Source organism: Myxozyma melibiosi (assembly GCF_037950935.1).
Source record: "Myxozyma melibiosi strain Phaff 52-87 chromosome Unknown BZA70scaffold_5, whole genome shotgun sequence".
NCBI classification, from domain to species: domain Eukaryota; kingdom Fungi; phylum Ascomycota; class Lipomycetes; order Lipomycetales; family Lipomycetaceae; genus Myxozyma; species Myxozyma melibiosi.
Genome location: NW_027042919.1, coordinates 359,006 through 378,570, shown reverse-complemented (window position 1 = coordinate 378,570; position 19,565 = coordinate 359,006). Strand labels below are relative to the sequence as shown.

The 19,565-nt window shown below is 52.4% G+C and overlaps 10 protein-coding genes across 10 annotated transcripts; 6 read left to right on the top strand and 4 right to left on the bottom strand.

The window, feature by feature from the left end:
• Nucleotides 1-736: 736 nt before the first annotated feature.
• On the top strand, nucleotides 737-2,719 carry BZA70DRAFT_299240 (GTP cyclohydrolase II; the record flags this gene model as incomplete). The annotated part of the gene is made up of 3 exons (XM_064914654.1): nucleotides 737-942; nucleotides 1,404-1,555; nucleotides 1,608-2,719. 3 exons carry the CDS (start codon nucleotides 737-739, stop codon nucleotides 2,717-2,719), a joined length of 1,470 nt encoding a protein of 489 aa, XP_064768462.1.
• A 557-nt stretch (nucleotides 2,720-3,276) lies between these two features.
• BZA70DRAFT_278100 (actin) lies at nucleotides 3,277-5,489 on the top strand. Its single transcript, XM_064912552.1, has 5 exons — nucleotides 3,277-3,436; nucleotides 3,646-3,659; nucleotides 3,880-3,912; nucleotides 3,971-4,040; nucleotides 4,102-5,489. The coding sequence occupies exons 1-5, from the start codon at nucleotides 3,430-3,432 to the stop codon at nucleotides 5,103-5,105; spliced, it is 1,128 nt and encodes a 375-aa protein (XP_064768461.1). The 5' UTR covers nucleotides 3,277-3,429; the 3' UTR covers nucleotides 5,106-5,489.
• Nucleotides 5,490-6,037: 548 nt separating this feature from the next.
• Nucleotides 6,038-7,173, top strand: BZA70DRAFT_299233 (thioredoxin reductase; the record flags this gene model as incomplete). The annotated part of the gene is made up of 3 exons (XM_064914653.1): nucleotides 6,038-6,062; nucleotides 6,173-6,244; nucleotides 6,305-7,173. The coding sequence occupies 3 exons, from the start codon at nucleotides 6,038-6,040 to the stop codon at nucleotides 7,171-7,173; spliced, it is 966 nt and encodes a 321-aa protein (XP_064768460.1).
• An 80-nt stretch (nucleotides 7,174-7,253) lies between these two features.
• Nucleotides 7,254-8,267, top strand: BZA70DRAFT_157273 (ubiquitin-related domain-containing protein). The gene is made up of 6 exons (XM_064909758.1): nucleotides 7,254-7,449; nucleotides 7,511-7,547; nucleotides 7,633-7,657; nucleotides 7,728-7,803; nucleotides 7,869-7,881; nucleotides 7,941-8,267. The coding sequence occupies exons 2-6, from the start codon at nucleotides 7,522-7,524 to the stop codon at nucleotides 8,011-8,013; spliced, it is 213 nt and encodes a 70-aa protein (XP_064768459.1). The 5' UTR covers nucleotides 7,254-7,449; nucleotides 7,511-7,521; the 3' UTR covers nucleotides 8,014-8,267.
• A 303-nt stretch (nucleotides 8,268-8,570) lies between these two features.
• On the top strand, nucleotides 8,571-9,987 carry BZA70DRAFT_289350 (uncharacterized protein; the record flags this gene model as incomplete). Its single annotated transcript, XM_064914102.1, has 3 exons — nucleotides 8,571-8,643; nucleotides 8,717-9,838; nucleotides 9,908-9,987. 3 exons carry the CDS (start codon nucleotides 8,571-8,573, stop codon nucleotides 9,985-9,987), a joined length of 1,275 nt encoding a protein of 424 aa, XP_064768458.1.
• BZA70DRAFT_278086 (tyrosine phosphatase-like protein) lies at nucleotides 9,816-11,102 on the bottom strand. The gene is made up of 3 exons (XM_064912551.1): nucleotides 10,401-11,102; nucleotides 10,204-10,343; nucleotides 9,816-10,143 (listed from the first exon to the last, which is right to left on the bottom strand). Exons 1-3 carry the CDS (start codon nucleotides 10,955-10,957, stop codon nucleotides 10,079-10,081), a joined length of 762 nt encoding a protein of 253 aa, XP_064768457.1. The 5' UTR covers nucleotides 10,958-11,102; the 3' UTR covers nucleotides 9,816-10,078.
• Nucleotides 11,103-13,125, bottom strand: BZA70DRAFT_278084 (uncharacterized protein). Its single transcript, XM_064912550.1, has 2 exons — nucleotides 13,033-13,125; nucleotides 11,103-12,955 (listed from the first exon to the last, which is right to left on the bottom strand). Exon 2 carries the CDS (start codon nucleotides 12,727-12,729, stop codon nucleotides 11,293-11,295), a length of 1,437 nt encoding a protein of 478 aa, XP_064768456.1. The 5' UTR covers nucleotides 12,730-12,955; nucleotides 13,033-13,125; the 3' UTR covers nucleotides 11,103-11,292.
• A 517-nt stretch (nucleotides 13,126-13,642) lies between these two features.
• BZA70DRAFT_267267 (Prp19/Pso4-like-domain-containing protein) lies at nucleotides 13,643-14,301 on the bottom strand (the record flags this gene model as incomplete). The annotated part of the gene is made up of 3 exons (XM_064911092.1): nucleotides 13,643-13,902; nucleotides 13,972-14,082; nucleotides 14,286-14,301. 3 exons carry the CDS (start codon nucleotides 14,299-14,301, stop codon nucleotides 13,643-13,645), a joined length of 387 nt encoding a protein of 128 aa, XP_064768455.1.
• On the top strand, nucleotides 14,160-18,542 carry BZA70DRAFT_157199 (SNF2 family N-terminal domain-containing protein). The gene is made up of 3 exons (XM_064909757.1): nucleotides 14,160-16,229; nucleotides 16,282-16,344; nucleotides 16,399-18,542. The coding sequence occupies exons 1-3, from the start codon at nucleotides 14,606-14,608 to the stop codon at nucleotides 18,273-18,275; spliced, it is 3,564 nt and encodes a 1,187-aa protein (XP_064768454.1). The 5' UTR covers nucleotides 14,160-14,605; the 3' UTR covers nucleotides 18,276-18,542.
• On the bottom strand, nucleotides 18,314-19,506 carry BZA70DRAFT_278076 (Snf7-domain-containing protein). Its single transcript, XM_064912549.1, has 2 exons — nucleotides 19,220-19,506; nucleotides 18,314-19,092 (listed from the first exon to the last, which is right to left on the bottom strand). The coding sequence occupies exons 1-2, from the start codon at nucleotides 19,389-19,391 to the stop codon at nucleotides 18,629-18,631; spliced, it is 636 nt and encodes a 211-aa protein (XP_064768453.1). The 5' UTR covers nucleotides 19,392-19,506; the 3' UTR covers nucleotides 18,314-18,628.
• Nucleotides 19,507-19,565: the final 59 nt, after the last annotated feature.

The following is a 19,565-nucleotide window of genomic DNA, read 5'->3' as shown; positions in this document are numbered from 1 at the left end:
AGGTGCACAGTACAAGCCCCAATATTGTGGCAGGTGCCAGTTCAGAATGAGTCATTGGCTGATTCAGACCTGCGGCTTTTGCGCGGGGGATGATGTCACGACGGCGCAGCACTGAGGTGATGGAGGTGGAAGAGAAGGGTGAGGGTGATCAGGATGAGCTGCGGAGAGTAGATAGTAGATCAGAGTAGTAGATCAGAGTAGAGTATAGTAGAGCAGAGCAGAGTAGAGCAGAGTAGACCTGAGCAGAGTCACCGAGGTGTTAGGAACGGGAGAAAGTGGTCGAACACGGCTGATTATCTCCTCCGGAAGAGTGCAGATGGGTGTTATCTATCGCGGGATGATAAGCCATGTTCTGTCCAAAAATGTGTGAACCAATGCAAATAGATATAGATAAAATGTAAATCACTATATATATATTTATATCTATACAGATTATAGATTGATATATAAGACCAGGTATTAATAGCGTCTACATAAACACAACATCTCCACATGCGGTAATGCTCTTATCATCAGCATAATCATCAAGAATCACTGCAGTTATGCAAGCCATCAGCTGCTCAGCCGGCTCTCCCGCGTCTATAAATTGACCACCTCGCCTCGTCTCGGCCTTCCCGCCTCCTCCTCCTCCTCCTCCATCTCGACCTTTCTCTTCTCTTTCTTACTTCGTCTGGTCGCTGATTAATTGAGTGTGTGTGTGTTCTGTATCCTTCCTACTACAAGTTACTTCCAATCTATGTGTGCGTCGTGCGCTTCCAAGTCCCAAGCGGGCGAGCCCGAGCTGGCCGCCGCTCTGACTCAAATCATGGCCTCTCTGAATTCAATTCGGGCCGACTATAAGTCCCTCTCTGAAAAAGTAAGCAGTCTTTCTGCAAACAAATCCACGTCTCGTAGGGTAGATCTCGCGGTCCAAACATGGGGAAGTTCTTTTAGTTTGGATCTGTGTGTTCTACCCGTGCGTTGACTGCGTTTTGGCGTTTTGGCGTTTTGGCGTTGTTGTGGCGTCCTCTATTACTTTTCTATTTCTTCTTTCTTCTGTTATTCTTCTTTTCTAACATTACTATTCATATCATAGATCGACTCACTCTCGACCTCCTCCACCACCGCAATCCACGAGATCGAGCAGCGTTTGGACGCCATCGAGCTCTCCTCGCAGGCCCTCACCACCTCCGGTTCGGCCGCCACAGCCACATCGGTCCCTGCGCTCACTCCCTCTCTGTCGACCGCTTCCGAGTCCAGTCCGCCCATCTCTCCGCAGCTTCTGGCGGCTCCGAAGCCTGTTGAAGGGAAAGATGGCAAGCTGGAGAACGAGCTTGAGTGAGTTTTCTCTTTTTTCTGCTAATTATATGACCACTTCGTCATGTTATAGAGCACAACACTAACTGCTATATACTTCTCGTTAGGCTTGCACTGGCGCGCCACAACATCGCACTGACAACCTTTCCGAACCAGCCCGGCATCTCGCCCATCCCGCTCCGCTGGGGAGCTTCTGATCCCCAGGTTCGCGGTCCTATCGTCGTTTCTCACAACGAGCCCGCTTTAGGCAAGCGCAATGGTATGTACTCCCTTGTCAGTCTTCAGATAGAACAATTTACTAACTGCAACAGCCATCGGAGCGCACTCTGGCTCTTACGGCATCTACCATGCCCTGGCGGTTGCAATGAAGGAAATTGACGTCAACCACAAGCCCGACTTTACCAACGCAGAACCCCCGGTGCAGATTGGACCTTATCCTCAATGGGGCGACTCGGAGAAGATCGTCGCCATGGATCCGTTTGGCCACCTCGCGCCGTGGATCTACAAAGACTACTCCGACCAAGGAATCGAGGTGCGCCCTTCGATCGCCGTCACAAAGGCGCACATGCGTCTGCCCGACATCGAGGCCGAGGTCAAGAGCGGCGCGCTCAAGGTCGACGGCAAGATCGTCGTGAACGAGCACGGCGATTTGGCAGTCACAAAGGTTGCCGTCGAGCCCGTGTGGTACCTCCCCGGGGTCGCGAAGCGGTTCGGCGTCGACGAGAGCACGCTGCGTCGCGCGCTCTTTGAAGACACCGGCGGCTCTTACCCCGAACTTATCACGCGTCCGGATATCAAGGTCTTTCTTCCTCCGATCGGGGGTATGACTGCCTACATCTTTGGCGACCCGGCCAAGACGGCGGATCCCAACGCGCGTCTTGCGCTGCGCGTGCACGACGAGTGCAACGGCAGCGACGTCTTTGGCTCGGATATCTGCACGTGCCGGCCGTATTTGATCTTTGGCATTTCCGAGGCCGTGAAGGAGGCGCAGGCGGGAGGCTCTGGCGTGGTGATTTATTTTCGCAAGGAAGGCCGCGCGCTGGGCGAGGTGACAAAGTACCTGGTGTACAACGCGCGCAAGCGCATGGGCGACTCTGCGGCCGAGTACTTTAAGCGGACGGAGAACATTGCGGGGGTGAAGGACATGCGGTTCCAGGTGCTGATGCCGGACATTCTGCACTTTTTGGGCATCACGAAGATTGACCGGATGCTGTCGATGTCGAACATGAAGCACGATGCGATTGTTGGACAGGGGATCCCGATTATTGAGCGGGTGCCGATTCCGGAGGAGATGATTCCTGAGGACTCGCGGGTTGAGATTGATGCGAAGATCCATTCGGGATACTTTACGTCGGGCAAGGTGCCTACGTTGGAGGACTTGAAGCATGTGCATGGTCGCAAGTGGGAGGACGTGAGCCATTAGAGTTGCTATTGTTGCTATTAGTTTAGTTTTGTAGTTGTTGTGTTTGTTTTTGTAGTTTTGTTTGCTTGCAAGTAGGCTGGTGGTGCATTGGCGCATGGGTTCTATTTGCTCTACGTATTTGATTGCAAGTGGCTTGTATGTATACGAGCTGCTGATTATTGTATTTGTGGGATTGCGCGGTCTGCGTTGATCTCTTGCTGTGTTGCTTAGTAGTAATGGCAGTGCATTATTATAAGTTATATGATGACGTAGACAGTAGATCAGAGACAGAGGCAGAGACAGAGACGAGAGATCAAGAGTCCGGGCAGGCCGGATGGTGAGAAGAAGGTGGCGATGCTGCGAGCGTGGCGGAGCCGGACTTACGCGGATAGAGGGATGGGGTGAGTGAGCAGCAGCACCACGAGAACAGCAGATACAAGCTTGGCGATGACGAGTACAGATGCAATTGAGCAGAGTAATAGAGAATATACAACAATAAAAGAAGAATAAGAGCAACTATCAAAGAAGATAGCAAAAGAAGACACAAAACCGGGTAAGCGAAGATTCCAGCACGGGCGGCGCAGTGAGAGGCAGCACTTAAGCCGCCGCCCCTTTCCTTGCCCTCGATCCTTCCTCCTCTCTTTCTCTTCCTCTTCCTCTCTTTCTTCTCACCACCTTTTGGCTCCCTCCCTCATCCAATCTATCTCATCGTTATTCACTAATCTATCGCAATGGAAGGTGTGTATCTCTGCTCTTGATCATTTATTTCACGATTGGATGTCTTGCGCTCAGAGGTGATTGCTCTCCCGGGCTGCGCTGCGCAATCCGCCCCGGCACACCCGCCAGCCTGCTCCCTCCCTCACCAATCACCTCCCGAGCGCAATCGCATCCATCTGATCCATCTCCGCGACTGCCTGATACTAATTGATCCATCATTCTTATTACAGACGAAGTTGCTGCCGTATGTCGCCCTTCCCACCCGCGGCCCTCCCGCCGCTGTTTTTTGTTTTGTGATTCGCCGGGCTCCGAGGTCGGCGGTGGCTGGGTTTTTATGCTGCCCGCACGGCGCCGCCACGTAGCTTCTCCGGCCTCCACCGCCCTGCATCCATCGATCTTGGATCTTGCAATAGCTGAATCACTGCAATCACTGTTTATTATGATTGTTTATTAACTTTTTATAGCTCGTCATCGACAACGGTTCGGGAATGTGCAAGGTGAGCACGTTTCTTTCTCTCTGCATTGACCAGATCAGCGTTGCTAACTCACTTCTAGGCCGGTTTCGCCGGTGATGACGCCCCGAGAGCTGTCTTCCCCTCGATCGTCGGTCGTCCCCGTCACCAGGGTAGGTCTTAATTCATCTTAGTAGCATATATTATGACAACACGCTGACAAAATAAAAACAGGCATCATGGTCGGTATGGGCCAGAAGGACTCGTACGTTGGAGACGAGGCCCAGTCAAAGAGAGGTATTCTCACCCTGAGATATCCTATCGAGCACGGTATTGTCACCAACTGGGACGATATGGAGAAGATCTGGCATCACACTTTCTACAACGAGCTCCGAGTTGCGCCTGAGGAGCACCCGATCCTGTTGACTGAGGCTCCTATCAACCCCAAGTCCAACCGTGAGAAGATGACCCAGATTGTGTTTGAGACCTTCAACGCGCCTGCTTTCTACGTCTCGATCCAGGCTGTTTTGTCGCTCTACGCTTCCGGACGTACCACTGGTATTGTTCTTGACTCTGGCGATGGTGTTACCCACGTTGTTCCTATCTACGAGGGCTTCACTCTCCCGCACGCTATTCTCCGTGTTGACATGGCTGGTCGTGATTTGACTGATTACCTCATGAAGATTTTGACTGAGCGAGGATACGGCTTCAGCACGACTGCCGAGCGTGAGATTGTCCGTGATATCAAGGAGAAGCTTTGCTACGTTGCGCTTGACTTTGAGCAGGAGTTGCAGACTGCTGCTCAGAGCTCTAGCTTGGAGAAGTCGTACGAGCTTCCTGACGGACAGGTGATTACTATTGGAAACGAGCGTTTCCGCTGCCCTGAGGCTTTGTTCCACCCGTCTGTGCTCGGACTTGAGGCGGCCGGAATCCACGAGACTACATTCAACTCGATCATGAAGTGTGATCTTGATGTGCGTAAGGATTTGTACGGTAACATTGTGATGTCTGGCGGTACTACTATGTACCCCGGAATCGCGGACCGAATGCAGAAGGAGATCACTGCGCTTGCGCCTTCGTCGATGAAGGTGAAGATCATCGCTCCCCCTGAGCGCAAGTACTCTGTGTGGATCGGAGGATCTATTCTTGCGTCGCTGTCTACATTCCAGCAGATGTGGATCTCGAAGCAGGAGTACGACGAGTCTGGACCTTCGATTGTCCACCGCAAGTGCTTCTAAGGAGATAATCTCTTGAAGATGAAATGTTGAGATTGTTATGTTGAACTGTTAGATGATGAGAATTGTGTTTTTCTATTATATATTATTAGTAGTTAAGATATGAGATATTGCCATAGCAGATTAGATAAAGTGTAGTAAGATGGTAGAGAAGAGCAAAGAGAAAGCCGAAGCCGATATGGAGCCGATGGTGCTTATAAATCTGGAGGAAGAGAAAAGCCGAGGAAGAAGGAAGAGGAGAGAGAGTAGATAGAGGAGAAGAGAAGAGAAGTCTCGGGATTTGCCCGCAGTGGCGAGACGAGTCTAGATGTGAGTAGAGAAGAAGAGAATAGAAGTAGTATAATGAAGCAGATATATTGAATAGAAGTAGTTGATAGTAATAGTAGTAATAGCAGTAGTAGTAGTAATAGTAGCAGCAACAGAGCAGACAAAGCGTCGGTCTAGCCCTGATCAATTACTAACAAAGCACCGCCACCTCTGAGAGCAACTATGATGAGCAGTAACAACACACAGAGTAGTTGTGTGTAGTTGTGTGTTGAGTAGAGGTGATGAGAATAAGTAATAGTAGATAGCAGATGTATTTGATTGTATTATTGCAGTTATAATAGCAGCAGTTGTTGTAGTAGAAGCAGCAATAGTAGTAGCAGTAGTAGTAAAGAGCAACGCCACATTACATAATCTCTCTCTTCTCCGACGCCGGGCCTCGTCCTCTTCCCGTCCTCGTCTCGTCCTCACCACTTTCTCTTTTATAAACCTCTTCCTCTTCCTCTTCCCCTTCTACCCTTCTCTCTCTCTCGCTCTCCTCCGCAGCAATTCCTCGCTTTCCAAGAATCCCCTTCCTCCGCTCTGCAGCCCTTCTCTCTTCTTCCTCTTCCCTCTTCGTCGCTCCTGCTATAGCGCCTTTCTCCTTATCGTCCGAATCATCTGCTAGAAACATGCACTCTAAAGTTGTTGTTATTGGTAATTCTTCCTCTTTTTCTTTCTTTTCATCTTCATCTCCTACTTCTACTCTACTCTACTCTACTCCGCTTCTATCCTCTCTCTCCCTTCACTCACTAACTACTCTCCAGGCTCCGGCCCTGCTGCCCACACCGCTGCCATCTACCTCGCCCGTGCCGAGATCAAGCCCGTCCTTTACGAGGGTATGTCCTCCTCTCTTCTTCGCCTCTCTTTCTTGTTCTTCTCTCTCTAACAATCTCCAGGCATGCTCGCAAACGGCATCGCCGCCGGCGGCCAGCTCACCACCACCACCGAAATCGAAAACTTCCCCGGCTTCCCCAACGGCATCCTCGGCGCCGAGCTCATGGACAACATGCGCGCCCAGTCCGAGAAATTCGGCACCGAAATCATCACCGAGACCGTCTCCCAGATCGACCTCTCGGCCCGCCCCTTCAAGTACTGGCTAGAGGACAACGAGTCCGCCGAACCCAACACCGCCGACACCGTCATCGTCGCCACCGGCGCCTCCGCCAAGCGCCTCCACATCCCCGGCGAGGAGACATACTGGCAATCCGGCATCTCCGCCTGCGCGGTCTGCGACGGCGCCGTGCCCATCTTCCGCAACAAGCCGCTCGTCGTCGTCGGCGGTGGCGACTCCGCGGCCGAGGAAGCGCTCTTCCTCACAAAGTACGCGTCCAAGGTCTACGTCCTCGTCCGCCGCGACAAGCTCCGCGCGTCCAGCATCATGGCCAAGCGTCTGCTCGCCCACCCCAAGGTCGAGGTCCTCTGGAACAAGGCCCCCGTCGAAGCCAAGGGCGAGAACGGCCTGCTCACAAAGCTGACCATCCAGTCCACCGTCGACGACTCGCTCACCGACATCGACGTCAACGGCCTGTTCTACGCCATCGGCCACGTGCCCGCCACGCAGATCTTCAAGAACCAGATCGAGACCGACGAGGACGGATATATCATCACCAAGCCGGGTACCGCGCAGACCAGCGTCAAGGGCGTCTTTGCCGCGGGTGATGTCCAGGATAAAAAGTACCGCCAGGCAATCACCAGCGCCGGCACTGGTTGCATGGCTGCTCTTGAGTGCGAAAAGCTTCTTGCTGAGGAGGAGGATGCAGAGTAATCTTGTATATTTTCTATAGACTATAATATATTTCTTTTTTCTTGTGTGTATAGAGATATTGTGAAGAACACCGATGTAATTGGCAATCAACACATACCTAGCAATTGACAATATGAATATAACCCATAGCAATCAACAACAATCAACATAAACATACACATTATCCACAGCAATTGACAATTGGATACAACGACATTCGATTCACCGCAGATAAGACATCAAATACCATCGTGCGGCTCCACAGAAGAAGCAAAGGTTTCTTCTCGAATCTTTTAAGTATAATCTCATCTCTTGTTTGATCTGATCTGCTCACGCAGCTCACGCAGTACAACAACAGAAGCAGAAAACATGATCGAGGTCATTTGCAATGATCGGTGAGTACTGGTGTGATGTGGAGCTGAGGGTGGGGGGAGAGGGGATGTGGGTTGATGTGAATACTGACTATTTATTGTTCGACAGTCTCGGCAAGAAAATCAGAGTAAAGGTGCGATATTCCGCAGAAAGAGAGAGAGAGTATGCGAGATTTAAAACAACACGAGGCTGACTCGATGCAGTGCCTGGAAGACGACACAGTTGGCGATTTCAAAAAGCTGGTGGCCAGCCAGATCGGAACTTCATACGACAAGATCAGTACGTGTCCTCCTCTCTTCTTTATCTCTTCGTCAAGCTAATAATTATTGTTTTCTGCTGTGTAGTTTTGAAGAAAGGGTTTGTTTACTTTATATAAGCACAGAGAGGGGTGTATACTGATCCGGTTTATTGGTTAGATACACGACGTTTAAAGACCACATCACCCTCGCCGACTACGAGATTCATAACGGCATGAGTTTAGAGCTGTGAGTATTCTCTCTGTCTTTCTGTTTTTGTGTGTATGTCGGTAAGAGCTTTGTGGGGTATTGTTTGCTGATATCGTCGGTTGTCTCTTTCGTGTAGGTATTACGCTTGATTTTTCACGCCAAAGTTCTCAGAGACGAGGATAGACTACGCTGATTGAGATTATCTGAGCAGAGCGACTTTGCTAGAAGTTTTTCAAGATCTCGAGAGAGATGGTGCTGGATTCATGACCGTAATATCTAGTGTAATAAGACTTTTTCTTTCTCTATTCTAGTTTTTTCCAGCTGGTCAAGCAGTAGATTATAAGAGTGTCTTTCCAGGCGTAGATACTAATACTCTCTATTATTCCATCTCTCGATGTAGACACTCATTCTCTGTTAATGACAGGCTCAACACTCCTCACACCATATCCACATCCATCTCCAATCCAACTCCAACCCACCGAGCCGCAGGATCCATAAATTCTCATCAAATAAACAACACCCTCTTCCATTACCACCACAATTAATCCACCGTCTACCCTTCAAGCTGATTCCGTATCAGAGAAGAGAATATAGAATATAATGGCGACAACTTCATCGAAACGGATTTTAATCCTCGGCGCCCCGAAATCAGGGAAACTCACCCTGTTGAAAGGTATCCCTCCTCCTCTTTCTTCTTTACATCAGTCTCTAAGAGAGCATAAGCTAACTCCCCTTGCGAACTAAAGAATTAACCGGCTCTTTACCGTCTACACTCGCGTCCGCTTCAGCAACTGTAGAGGAACCTGCGTCGTCAATCACAGATCCGTTGACAACCACCACGGCGTCTGCACCCCCCGCCGAGGACGATGACAAGACTGCAGAGACCGCAGAGACTGAAACAGACAGCCTACGACCGTCGCACGCAGGTCTATCGCACAATCTACACCTCAAGACGAAATACTACGAAACCCACGTCCCAGTCTGGATAGACGAGTACCACCACCCTCCCTCCTCTCCCTCTCTCTCCTCTCCCTCCTCCTCCGCGGGAATCAAAGACTGGGCAACAGCCTTCTCCTCCATCGAGGCGCAAGAAGTCGTCGACGCGCTCGGCGCAATCATCGTCACGTTCCGGAAACCGACCGACGCGAAACAAGTCGCGGACTTGCGCGCGCGCATGGTGCGCGAGATCGAACATGTCCATGGCGCGCTTGTTAAGCAGTATAAGCGGAAAACCGCCGCGCTGGAGATCAAGTCTGCTGCTGCTGCTGGTTTTGAGGAGGAGGACGAGGATGAGGATGATGATGAGTTTGACTTCATCGATTTCGACGGCATCTGTCTCGCCGTCGCCGTCCCGTCCGCGTCCCAGCCCTCGCTCTCGTCGGCTACATCCGCCGTCGAGCTCGAGGCCGAAGACTGGGAGGTCGCGTTCCAGCCGTTCGGGTTCGAGTTTGTTGATCTTGAGAAATCAGGTAGGAATGACTACGGCGAACTGCTCGGGCTCGCGCGGATCCGCGAGGCGCTCGAGACATATGGATGGGGCGATAATGAGGATGGAGAAGCGCGGAGGAGAAGGGATGGGTATGAGGCTTTTGACGATGATGATTTTGATGATAGTGAGCCTGTTGTTGCGAGGCGGGGGAATGGGGCGGGGGGGAAGGATGAGGATGGGGAGGAGGGTGATCCGGAGTTTGATCGCGAGTTGAGGGAGATGCAGATGGAGATGGCGGCGCTGCATTTCGCGATCGACGGCGCGGCAGGGGGTGAGGATGGGGATGGGGAGGGCGGCAGCGAAGAAGGGAAAGGGGCGATTCCGGATAATGATATTGAGGAGATTGAAAGGATTATGCAGCGGATGAAGGAGGTTAGAGGTGAGTTTTGATCTATCTGATTTATTCTACTTATAAGGAACTAGTACTGACTCTTGCTGCGATGTATAGCTCAAGGCGATGGATTACCATTAGAAGAACGGCGCAAGCTGGCAGACCAGCTGGCCAACGACTTACTGCGACTGATATAACTGCCAATTATCTTCTCCTTCAACATAATATAGACAAGTGTACATATAGACGAGTGTAAATATGCTGCAAAGAGCAAACGTGCTCTGTGATTTATTTCAGCTGGCGCATCGCGCGACGACGCTGCTTCAAGACATGAGTAAACATCGTGTAGAATCCTAGCGGTTTTTCGTTAGTACGTCAGCGAAGACAGAGAAGATAAGAGAGTTTGCACGCACCGGGAATGTAGCTGATCATGATGGCGATCAAGAGGTAGTAATACAGCACCGAGAACTGCTTCGCGTCGTCCAAAGACGCGTAGACTACGAGTAATTCACTGGTGACGCCGGACGGGTACAGGACAAAGAAGGTGTTGTATCTAAACACGTCAGCCATTCCACTTCTCCACGCTCTCCTCAACAGATCAGACACTCACCTCAACCACGTCAACCACTTCGGCACCGACCCCTTCAAATTCGACGCATAGAACGAGTACCGAATGATCTCCGTCACGCTCCAACTAATCAGCATAGTCGAGTACGCCAAATGCCGCGCGCCCGACTTTGGAAACAGATACGTGACCCCCCACGTGAGCAAGATGCGGGAGGACACCTGAATCACCGTCGTCACCACGGGGGATTTCACGATCCCGACCAGGCTGTGCACGATCTCGAGTAACGCACCGGTCTGCACCCAGCGCGCAAAGTCGGCGGTTCCGCCCGCGACGTTCTCGGGCCCGAGGAGAGGCAGGATGAGAACCACGCGGAGAAGCACTGCTGCCCAGAAAAATGCAGAGATGGTGTTGTACGCAACTAGGTAGAACTCTGTCAGCGAAGGTACTTTGCGCGGCGGCGCGGCGGCGGCGGAGGGTGAAGAGGAAGAAGCCGAGGCAGAGGTCGGCGAGGAAGGGACGGGTTTCGGCGGGGTTTGCTCGCGCGGGTTAGGCACCGCGCCGACCTGTGCTTTTTTCTGACTTCTCGAGCGTCGTTCCATAGCGTAGCACCTCTGATTGGATCTGTAGCTTAGATTGAATGGAACAGTTGAGGCAATTGAGGATGGGGGAGGGTTGTGGATGAATGTGCGCTGAGGTTCGAGAATAAAGATTCTGTGCGGCGTCGTGGATGAGGCTCAGACTTGGTCGTCCTCGACCTGGGTTTCCTGGAGCAGAAATAGTCTGCTTTATTTACAATTGATGAATGATTCGGTTTAGGAAACACTGTACACTAAATCAAACGCACATAATGCCACATAACATAACCAAGAAATAAATGGTAAAAAATAGTGAAAAAATACATAGACCTCACGAATGCACCCTCGCTGCCCCCAGCTCAGCAAAACATCTCTATCATCGCCCTCGGCCCACTGATATTCGTATTACACCCCTCCACCACACACGCCCCGCTCGCCCCGTCCTTCCTCGGCCGCCGGATGAGCGTCCGGTGTTTCTTCATACACCCTCCGCAGTACACATGCCCGCACTTCCCCGCAAACATCTTGCGCTGCGCGTCCACCCCCTGCGGCATCTTCGGCGCGGTCCCGATCCTCTCCGCCTCTGGCACTTCGTTGTACTCCTTCACCGCCTTGGCCGCCTCCGCAAACTCCTGCGACGGCGCGCCTAGTTCCCACTCGCACTCTGCGCAGCGCAGTTTCCGCCCTGCCCGCACCATTCGCGTGAAATGCTTGCTCGCAGGCGGCACCGTCGGCGCCCGCTTGATTTCGGCGTGGTTGGTGCTTCTGCTTCTGCTTCGGTCTCTCATCAGCCTTATTATCTCGTCGTCGACAAGCGGGTCGATCTCCTGCATCAACTGCCCGTACGTGAACTCCCGCCCGTCGCGGTGTCGAATCGGCACATCGAGCCGGCCGCCGCCGTAGTGCAGTTCAGGCTCGACAAAGTCCTCCGGCGGATGCTCGTCAAACAGACCGCCAAGCATAAGCAGTTCCTCGTCCGACAGCGGCAGCGGGTGGTGATGGTGATGGCTGTGGCTGTGGCCGGCGTATCTGTGTGCGCGCCGCGACATCGCAGGGTCGCCGACGCGGTAGCGCATCGACGCGATCGGAACTACTCGGCGCGAGGCGCGCGCAAGGTCGATCGTGCGCAGTCCTTCGTAGATTCGTCGCTCAAAGAGCGCGGCGGACGGCCACTCTGGTGCGGTTTGTGCCGGCCTCCGGGGATGGTTTGGACTGTTTGTGTTGATGCTTGTGGTGCTGCGGGTTTGGCGCTGGGATGGGGGGACCGCGTCGCGCCGGATGATGGCGAGTCGCGAGTGCAGATTGTCGCCGATTCCGCCACCGACGCGCACAGTCCTGACCGCATCCCCATCCCCCCTTCGCGCCGCTGCAGCAGCAGCCCGCGTACTCGTCGCCGCGTCGTCCGGTACCGGTGCGTCAGACACGGGATATCCCCGCCCCATAAGTCTGCGAGCAGCGGTCTCGCTGCAGCCAAAGATCTCCATCGTCCTGCTAACTTCGGCGATGTCGTCCCTGGTCTGGTGTTGCGGTGGATCCGGGATCTCGTCGATGTCGATGATGTCGGCTGCGTCCGGCGGCGGGACTGCCGGTCTTGCTGCGCGCCCTGCTCGCCGTCTTGCTGTGGTGGGGGTAGTAGTTGTGGTGGTAGACATGCCGCGGGGAGAGATACCGTCGGTTGTCGAGATCGCGCCGTCGATTCTGCGCAGGCCGTCGCGGTCTAGGGGAGCAAGGTGCGGATATGACGAAGGGATCGCTGGCGGTAAATCCACGCTGTCGAGATCTATCACCCCGTCCATTTAACCAAGATAAAGATAAGCTGATTCGGTTTGAGTTGAATGTTCTGTAGATTGTTGTATATCAAAAGTCGCGGTAAGTGGTGGAAGAAGTAGTGGGGGTCAAGATATGTAGAGAAAGAGAGAGAGGAGGCGGAACGACTGAGATTCAAGACTGAGATGTCATAGATGACGTTCCTTGCCGTTTTCCCAGATCGTCTGAGATATGTGTAATAATATCCAAAGCTATCTGAAGTCGTTAGAACCGCTGCACAGGTGTGTTGAAGACGACAGACGCTGCGCGTATGTACAAAGCGAACCACGAACCTCGTCCACCGCAATTACCAACAAAGAAAAAGACAGTGAAGGTTATGTCCCACTCAGTCCCGCCGTATAACAAAAAAAAAAAAAAGAGAAGAAGAAAGAAAGAAAGAACAAAGTGGAGATGGAGGATAAATACAAAGGCCGAGCGATGAGCGTTGGATGCACTTCAAAATTCGAATTTAGATAATCAACGAGCGCGGGAATCCGTCCCGGGGTGGCCGCCACCTTCCTTCTTTGATCGCGTTTGGAGGCAGTTTTTTGGCAACGCCAGCTGGTCTGCTTACTCAGAGAAAGAAGGAGCTGTGTTTTCGTTTGTTGCTTGTTGTCTAGTGTTGCTTGTGTGTTTGTTGGAGGTTTCTTGGTTGCTGTAGAGGTCGACTTGGTGAGCTCAGATCAACGACATACACATTCTCCAACACAGTCCATATCTCGATTATGAGACCAACATGAGACCAGCAAAAACAACAAAAAGCAGCTCAATAGTATCCTCTCTATTCGTTATTATACACAATCCACCTCATGCATACTATCATACATAAACCCATCCCCCCAAACAATTTTCTCGTCCCCTCCTTTTCCTCCCATCGTCCCCTTCCCGCCTCTCTAAACCACCTCAAGCAGACCCATTCCCATTCGCCTTTGCCCTCTGAATCGCCGCGCGGGCCTCATCCCGCTCCGCCGTGAGTTTCGCCGCAACCTTGACGGCCGCGTCGTGATAGTACAGCGTCGAGCTGAGTTCTTTCTTTGTCTCGAGAATCTGCTTTTTCAGCTCGAAAGACTCGAGCGCGAGCGCGTCGTACTCGCTCTGGAAGGTCTGTAGTAACGACGGGATCGAGTTTGAGGTCGCTGGTTTCGCTGGTACTATGCGAGGAGCTGGAAAGATATTATAAACGTCAGCTCTGCTGCTTCAAAGATCAAGCTGGAGATTGGACGAACACATACTCTGGACTTCTAATAAATCTTCCTCGGACAGAAACTCCCCGTTCAGAGGATCCTGACTATTCTGCGCAATGTACTCGACAATCGCGTCCTTTTCAAATATACCACCTGCACCTCCAAACACTCATCTCGTTAGCAATCCCCTCCGCAGCACATTTGATAAATAGAAGGCAGGCGCACCGCTTTTCTTCGACACCACTGGATTGGTAATCGGCTTTCCTGTCACTATTATTGCAAAACAAAAACATCAATCAGCAACGACTTCTAGAGAGAGCAGGTATGATCATCCCTGAATCAAGTTTTTGGCGGATACTAACGTGCACACAATGCCATTATGATCACGGCCACAGCAAGAAGAAGAAAAACCGCAAACTACTCAACAGTCTGAGTACTGATTTCTCGTATATCTCTATATACAGTATAAACGACGATCAGCGCCTGCTTGTCAGAATCTCTCCTCTTCAGTCTCGAGACAGCTTCTGTTCTGCGTCAACTCACAGTTCTCTTCAAAGTCACATGATCAGGGTTCGGGGTCGACCAGGAAATATTCTCGAATTGGGAGCAATCAACTTCACGCGTAACTTACGCGCTCGACCAGCTACGACTCTTGAAAAGAGAAGAAGAAGAAGAGAAAACAATGGAACCGGGTGGTTCGCCACCGATAAAAAAGCGCCGGTTTTTCAAAGACGGCGGCGCGGCGGGTCTTGTGCCGGTCAACGACAGGTATCTGCCCGAGAACGCAGACCTCGTCGCGCGCAAGTTTATCGTCAAGAGCGAGAGCGAGAATCAGCCGTCGTCGCCCGATCGCGAGTCTGAACACAGGTCGCCGGCGTCGTCGGTGAAGCATGAGACGCCTATCTCGTCTCCGAATATGGAGGATGGGAAGTTTGTTGCTGGTGAGAGAGGGGTGGATGAGCATGATGTTATAGAGGAAGAGGAGGACCGCGCGCAATCGTTTGCTTCGGAGGAGAGCATTGTGCCTGACGTGTCGTCCGGGCCTGAAAGCGAACTGACGAATTCTTCTGGATTTGACCGCGAGCTGATAGCTTCACTGACAGGAAGCGAGCTGACCGACAACGAGTACGAAATTTTAGACTCGCTCAGCAACGGCGATATGAACAGTGCTGTGAACGCGGTCTTTGACGGTACGCTTGCAAAGGAGCTGTCGCGGGTACGAGGGCAGCGTGTTTCTTCTGCTGTAAGATTTGGGAACGACAAGGCTTCTGCAGATAAAGACGACAAGTCTTCTGCAGTTAAAGAAAAGGAAACGGTTCTGGACGATAAACGATCAAAGCCAAAACACTCACGCAACTGGTCCAAGCGATACATCGGCAGTTTCCAAGTCGAAGGCTGGGCAACGCGATCCGGCAAAGGTCTAATCAGCTACGGCGAGACCATCACGCTCAAGCGCATCGCCCGCCAAGTCACCACTCTCGGCTCTGGCTCGAAGCGGTTCGGCAGCACGGCCAAGGCGGCCGAGAACGACACAATGGTGAAGTTCACGAACGAAAAGGGGATGGAGATCGGGCGGTTGCCGACTGATAAAGCGAGGTTCGTGAGCGCGATGATGGATATGAAAGTCTGCGATTTCTCGGCCTCGTATATTTTCGCAAACGAGAAATTGGCGCTCGGAGACGCAATTTATCTACAGATCGACTGCTTCCTGCTCCGCGACGCTTTCGATGTGAATATCGAGGAGCAAACCATCCGACCAGGCTTCCACTTCAGCGCTTTCAATCGCGGCCAGGAAGGACCTCAAGAACGTCTTCTTCGCGCGCGCCAACTTGCTCTTATCAGACTGTTTATGGACTGTGGCCTGAAACCTGTGCAAACCAATGATCTGATCACAGCCCATCAGGCTAGGGGTAAACTTGAAGCCGAGGCCATGGCCGAGCAATTTGACGTCAAGATCGGCTCCGCGACGCCACCTGACAGCGAAGCCGAGGTTGGCTCAAGCGACGACGACGACAACAACAAAGCTATCGAGCAGGACCAACTTGACACGCTCTACCGCAAGGCGCAGACGTATGATACAGAAATGCCCGAGGTCGAGCCGAGCGACACATTTAATATGGAGCTGCGGCCGTATCAAAAGCAGGGACTAGGATGGATGAAGTCGATGGAAACGCTCGACGCGGCTGATTTTGGAAGACAGATTGAGTCTATGCATCCGCTGTGGGAGGAATATAGGTGGTCTGTATATGGGGACGAGACGCCAGCTGAAAAACCTGATGATCGATTCTACGTGAATCCTTATAGCGGTATGTTTGCCATGACGATTGATTGAGTCTGGGTGGTTCTGACATTATGTAGGCGAACTAAGTCTTGAATTTCCAAAAATGGATCAGAAGAACCTGGGCGGAATTCTCGCAGACGGTGAGTTTGGAATACTGTTACAGACTACTATACAGATACTAACAGCAAAAACAGAGATGGGTCTAGGAAAAACGATTTCCACCATGGCGTTGATCCACTCCAATCCATCAACCGAAGCCGACCGGCAAACAAAGACGCCCGACCACCTCCGCACTTTTGCCGCAAACACAACCCTGATCATCGCCCCGATGTCCCTCCTAACTCAATGGGAATCCGAAGCGCACGCTGCTTCAAAGCCAGGCTCGGTTCGCATCATTGTCTACTACGGCGGCGACCGCTCGATCGACCTGCGGAACCTATGCCTAGGCCCAGACGCTTGGAAGACTCCGGTGATTATCATCACCAGCTACGGAACTCTGTCGGCTGAATGGCAACGGTTCGAGAAAGGATTAGGCAATTCCCAGCTCTACCGGCTGCGATACCTCCGCGTCGTTCTCGACGAGGCGCACACGATCCGCAACCGCGCATCGCTCATCTCCCGCTCGTGCTGCGAAGTCAAAGCGGACCGCCGCTGGGCGCTATCGGGCACGCCGATCGTCAACCGGCTCGAGGATCTGTACGCGCTGGTGAAGTTCCTTGGGATAGAGCCGTGGAGCCATTTCACGTTCTGGCGAACGTTCGTGACCACGCCGTACGAGTCGAAGGATTACCTCAAGGCGTTGGACGTGGTGCAGACGATTCTGGAGCCGATCTTGCTGCGGAGGACAAAGTCGATGAAGCAAAAGGACGGGACGCCGCTGGTGACGCTGCCGCCTAAGAACGTGTACATTGAAAACATCGAGCTGACCGAGACCGAGCGCGAGGTTTATGATTTGTTTTACCGCCGCGCGAAGCAGACGTTCACCAACAGTCTTGCCGCGGGGACGGTGATGAAGTCGTACACGACCATCTTTGCGCAGGTGCTCCGGCTGCGGCAGTCCTGTGATCATCCGTCGCTGGTGCAGTCTGCCGTGCGACCAGAGGAAGTCGAAGACGACAGCGACGATGCGTCGGCCAAGTCGCAGCCGAAACAGATCGGCGGGCTGCTTGATTCCGAGGACGACGTAAGTCTGCAGCAGTTGATTGGGAAGTTCAACGCGCAGGAGCAGGAGATGAACGCAAAGGACGTGTACGGACTGGAAGTGATGCAGCAGATTTTGGAAGAGCAGGATCGCGAATGCCCGATCTGCCTGGCCGAGCCGATCGTCAACCCGGTCGTCACCTCGTGCTGGCACATGTCCTGCTGCGACTGCATAATTTCACACATCAAGTTTGAGAAAAACCGAGGCCAGGTCCCGAGATGTCACAGCTGCCAGGCCGAGATCAGCGAAGACCAGCTTTTTGAGGTCGTCACGCACTCGCCGCCGCCGTCCAGTACCAATGCCGCCGCTCAAAAGCCGGAGATTGCGCTGCGGCGGTACAAGCCTCAGTCGTCGGCGAAGATTGCGAGTCTGATGGCGAAGCTGAAGGCGATCCGGGCCGAGGAGCCGAATTGCAAGTCGGTCGTGTTTTCGCAGTTCACGTCATTTCTCGACATCATCGAGCACTCGCTGCAGCGCGAGCGATTCGAATATCTCCGTCTCGACGGCTCGACGCAGCAGAAAGACCGGGGAAAGATTCTAGAGAAGTTCAAGAACGAGCCCCGCGAGATGGTGCTCTTGCTCAGTCTCAAGACCGGCGGGGTGGGATTAAACCTCGTGAGCGCGAATAAGGCGTTTATGATGGATCCGTGGTGGAGTTTTGCGGTCGAGTCGCAGGCGATCGATCGGATTCATAGGATGGGGCAGACGCAGTCGGTGACGGTGTATCGGTTTATCGTGAAGGATTCGGTGGAGGAACGGATGCTGAAGATTCAGGACCGGAAGAAGTTCTTGGCTTCTACGCTTGGGATGATGACTGACGAGCAAAAGAAGGCAAAGACTATTGAGGACATTAAATTATTGTTTGACTAGGTCAGCATAATGTATACTACGACCATCTACATGCAGAAAACAGTCTTGAAACATAATCAATTAACGGATCATACTATTAACACAAGGATTAAAAAAACAGTAGACAACGCGCACCAATCCAATGAGATTCGTCAAAAAGCAGGGAGATAAGTTACTAGACGAGCAACCGACGATGAAAATGACTAAACGGCAGAAAACAATCGACAAAAGCACGCTATATATAGAGAACATACGACAAGAAAGATAAAAAAATAATTAAAAAAATAAAGAATAAAGCAACCCTTGCAAAAAAAGAGAACTCCCTTATATCCACAAAAGTGATATGAGTATATCAGCAAGACAGACAAGGCCTGTTACGCGGCCATCTCCCGCTGCAGCTTGCGCAATTCCTCCTCCTCGTCCTCCTCCTCGGACTCGACCTCGGCGTGCGCAGTCTCGGGTAACTTCGCGCTCGGCACGCGGCCGGCATTGAGCATCCGCGAGTCCAGCTCTTCCTGCTGCATGGCCTCCAGCTCCTCCTCGAGATCCTCTTCGTCAAAGGTTTCGCCAAGTGGCCGCGAGATGGCGTCGCCAATCTCTTCCGACAGGGAGACCTGTTCCCGGATCTCGTCCATAGTCGCATCGACCTTGTCGATGTTCATGTTGCCGTGAATGCTCTTCATCGCCTTCGCGCCGGACTGCATCACCTTGAGCGTCTCGTAGTTGAGGTTGGCGGACTCGATCGCGTTCGATTGCGACTCTAGTGTCGCGATCTGGTTCTGCAGACGCTCGAGTTCTTGCTCGAGCATTTTCTTGCGCTTCAGGGCGGCGCGGGCGGCTAGATCAGATGTAAAAGTCAGCAGCGGCCTCGTTTATCGAAATAAGATCCGGTATCGCATCGTGATAAGTAGATTTGACGATCAACACCCACGCGATCCGGTAGGCAAGCAAGGATAGCAACGTACATGTCTTGTTTGTGTTTACGTATTTCCGCGCAAGACCCTCCTGCACCGAGATCTTCTGCTCGATATCCTTCTCCTTCTTTGCGAGCATATCGAGATGCTGGCGGTGCTGGATGATGGCCTTCTTTGGCTCATCTTTTTTTGCCTGGCCGCCTCCAAAGATATAGGACAGCATGGTGCTCTGTGTATCGGCCGATGTCTCTGTGAATGTCTGTTTCTTTTTCTCTGGTATCTGACCTGCGTCGCGGGATCTGCGCGTGTTATCAGTGGCAAGTGCGATAGCTTCTATTCTGTGAGCGAGAGCAGAGTGCGGGAAGCATCTTCCCAAATCGCTAACCGCAGAGCTCGT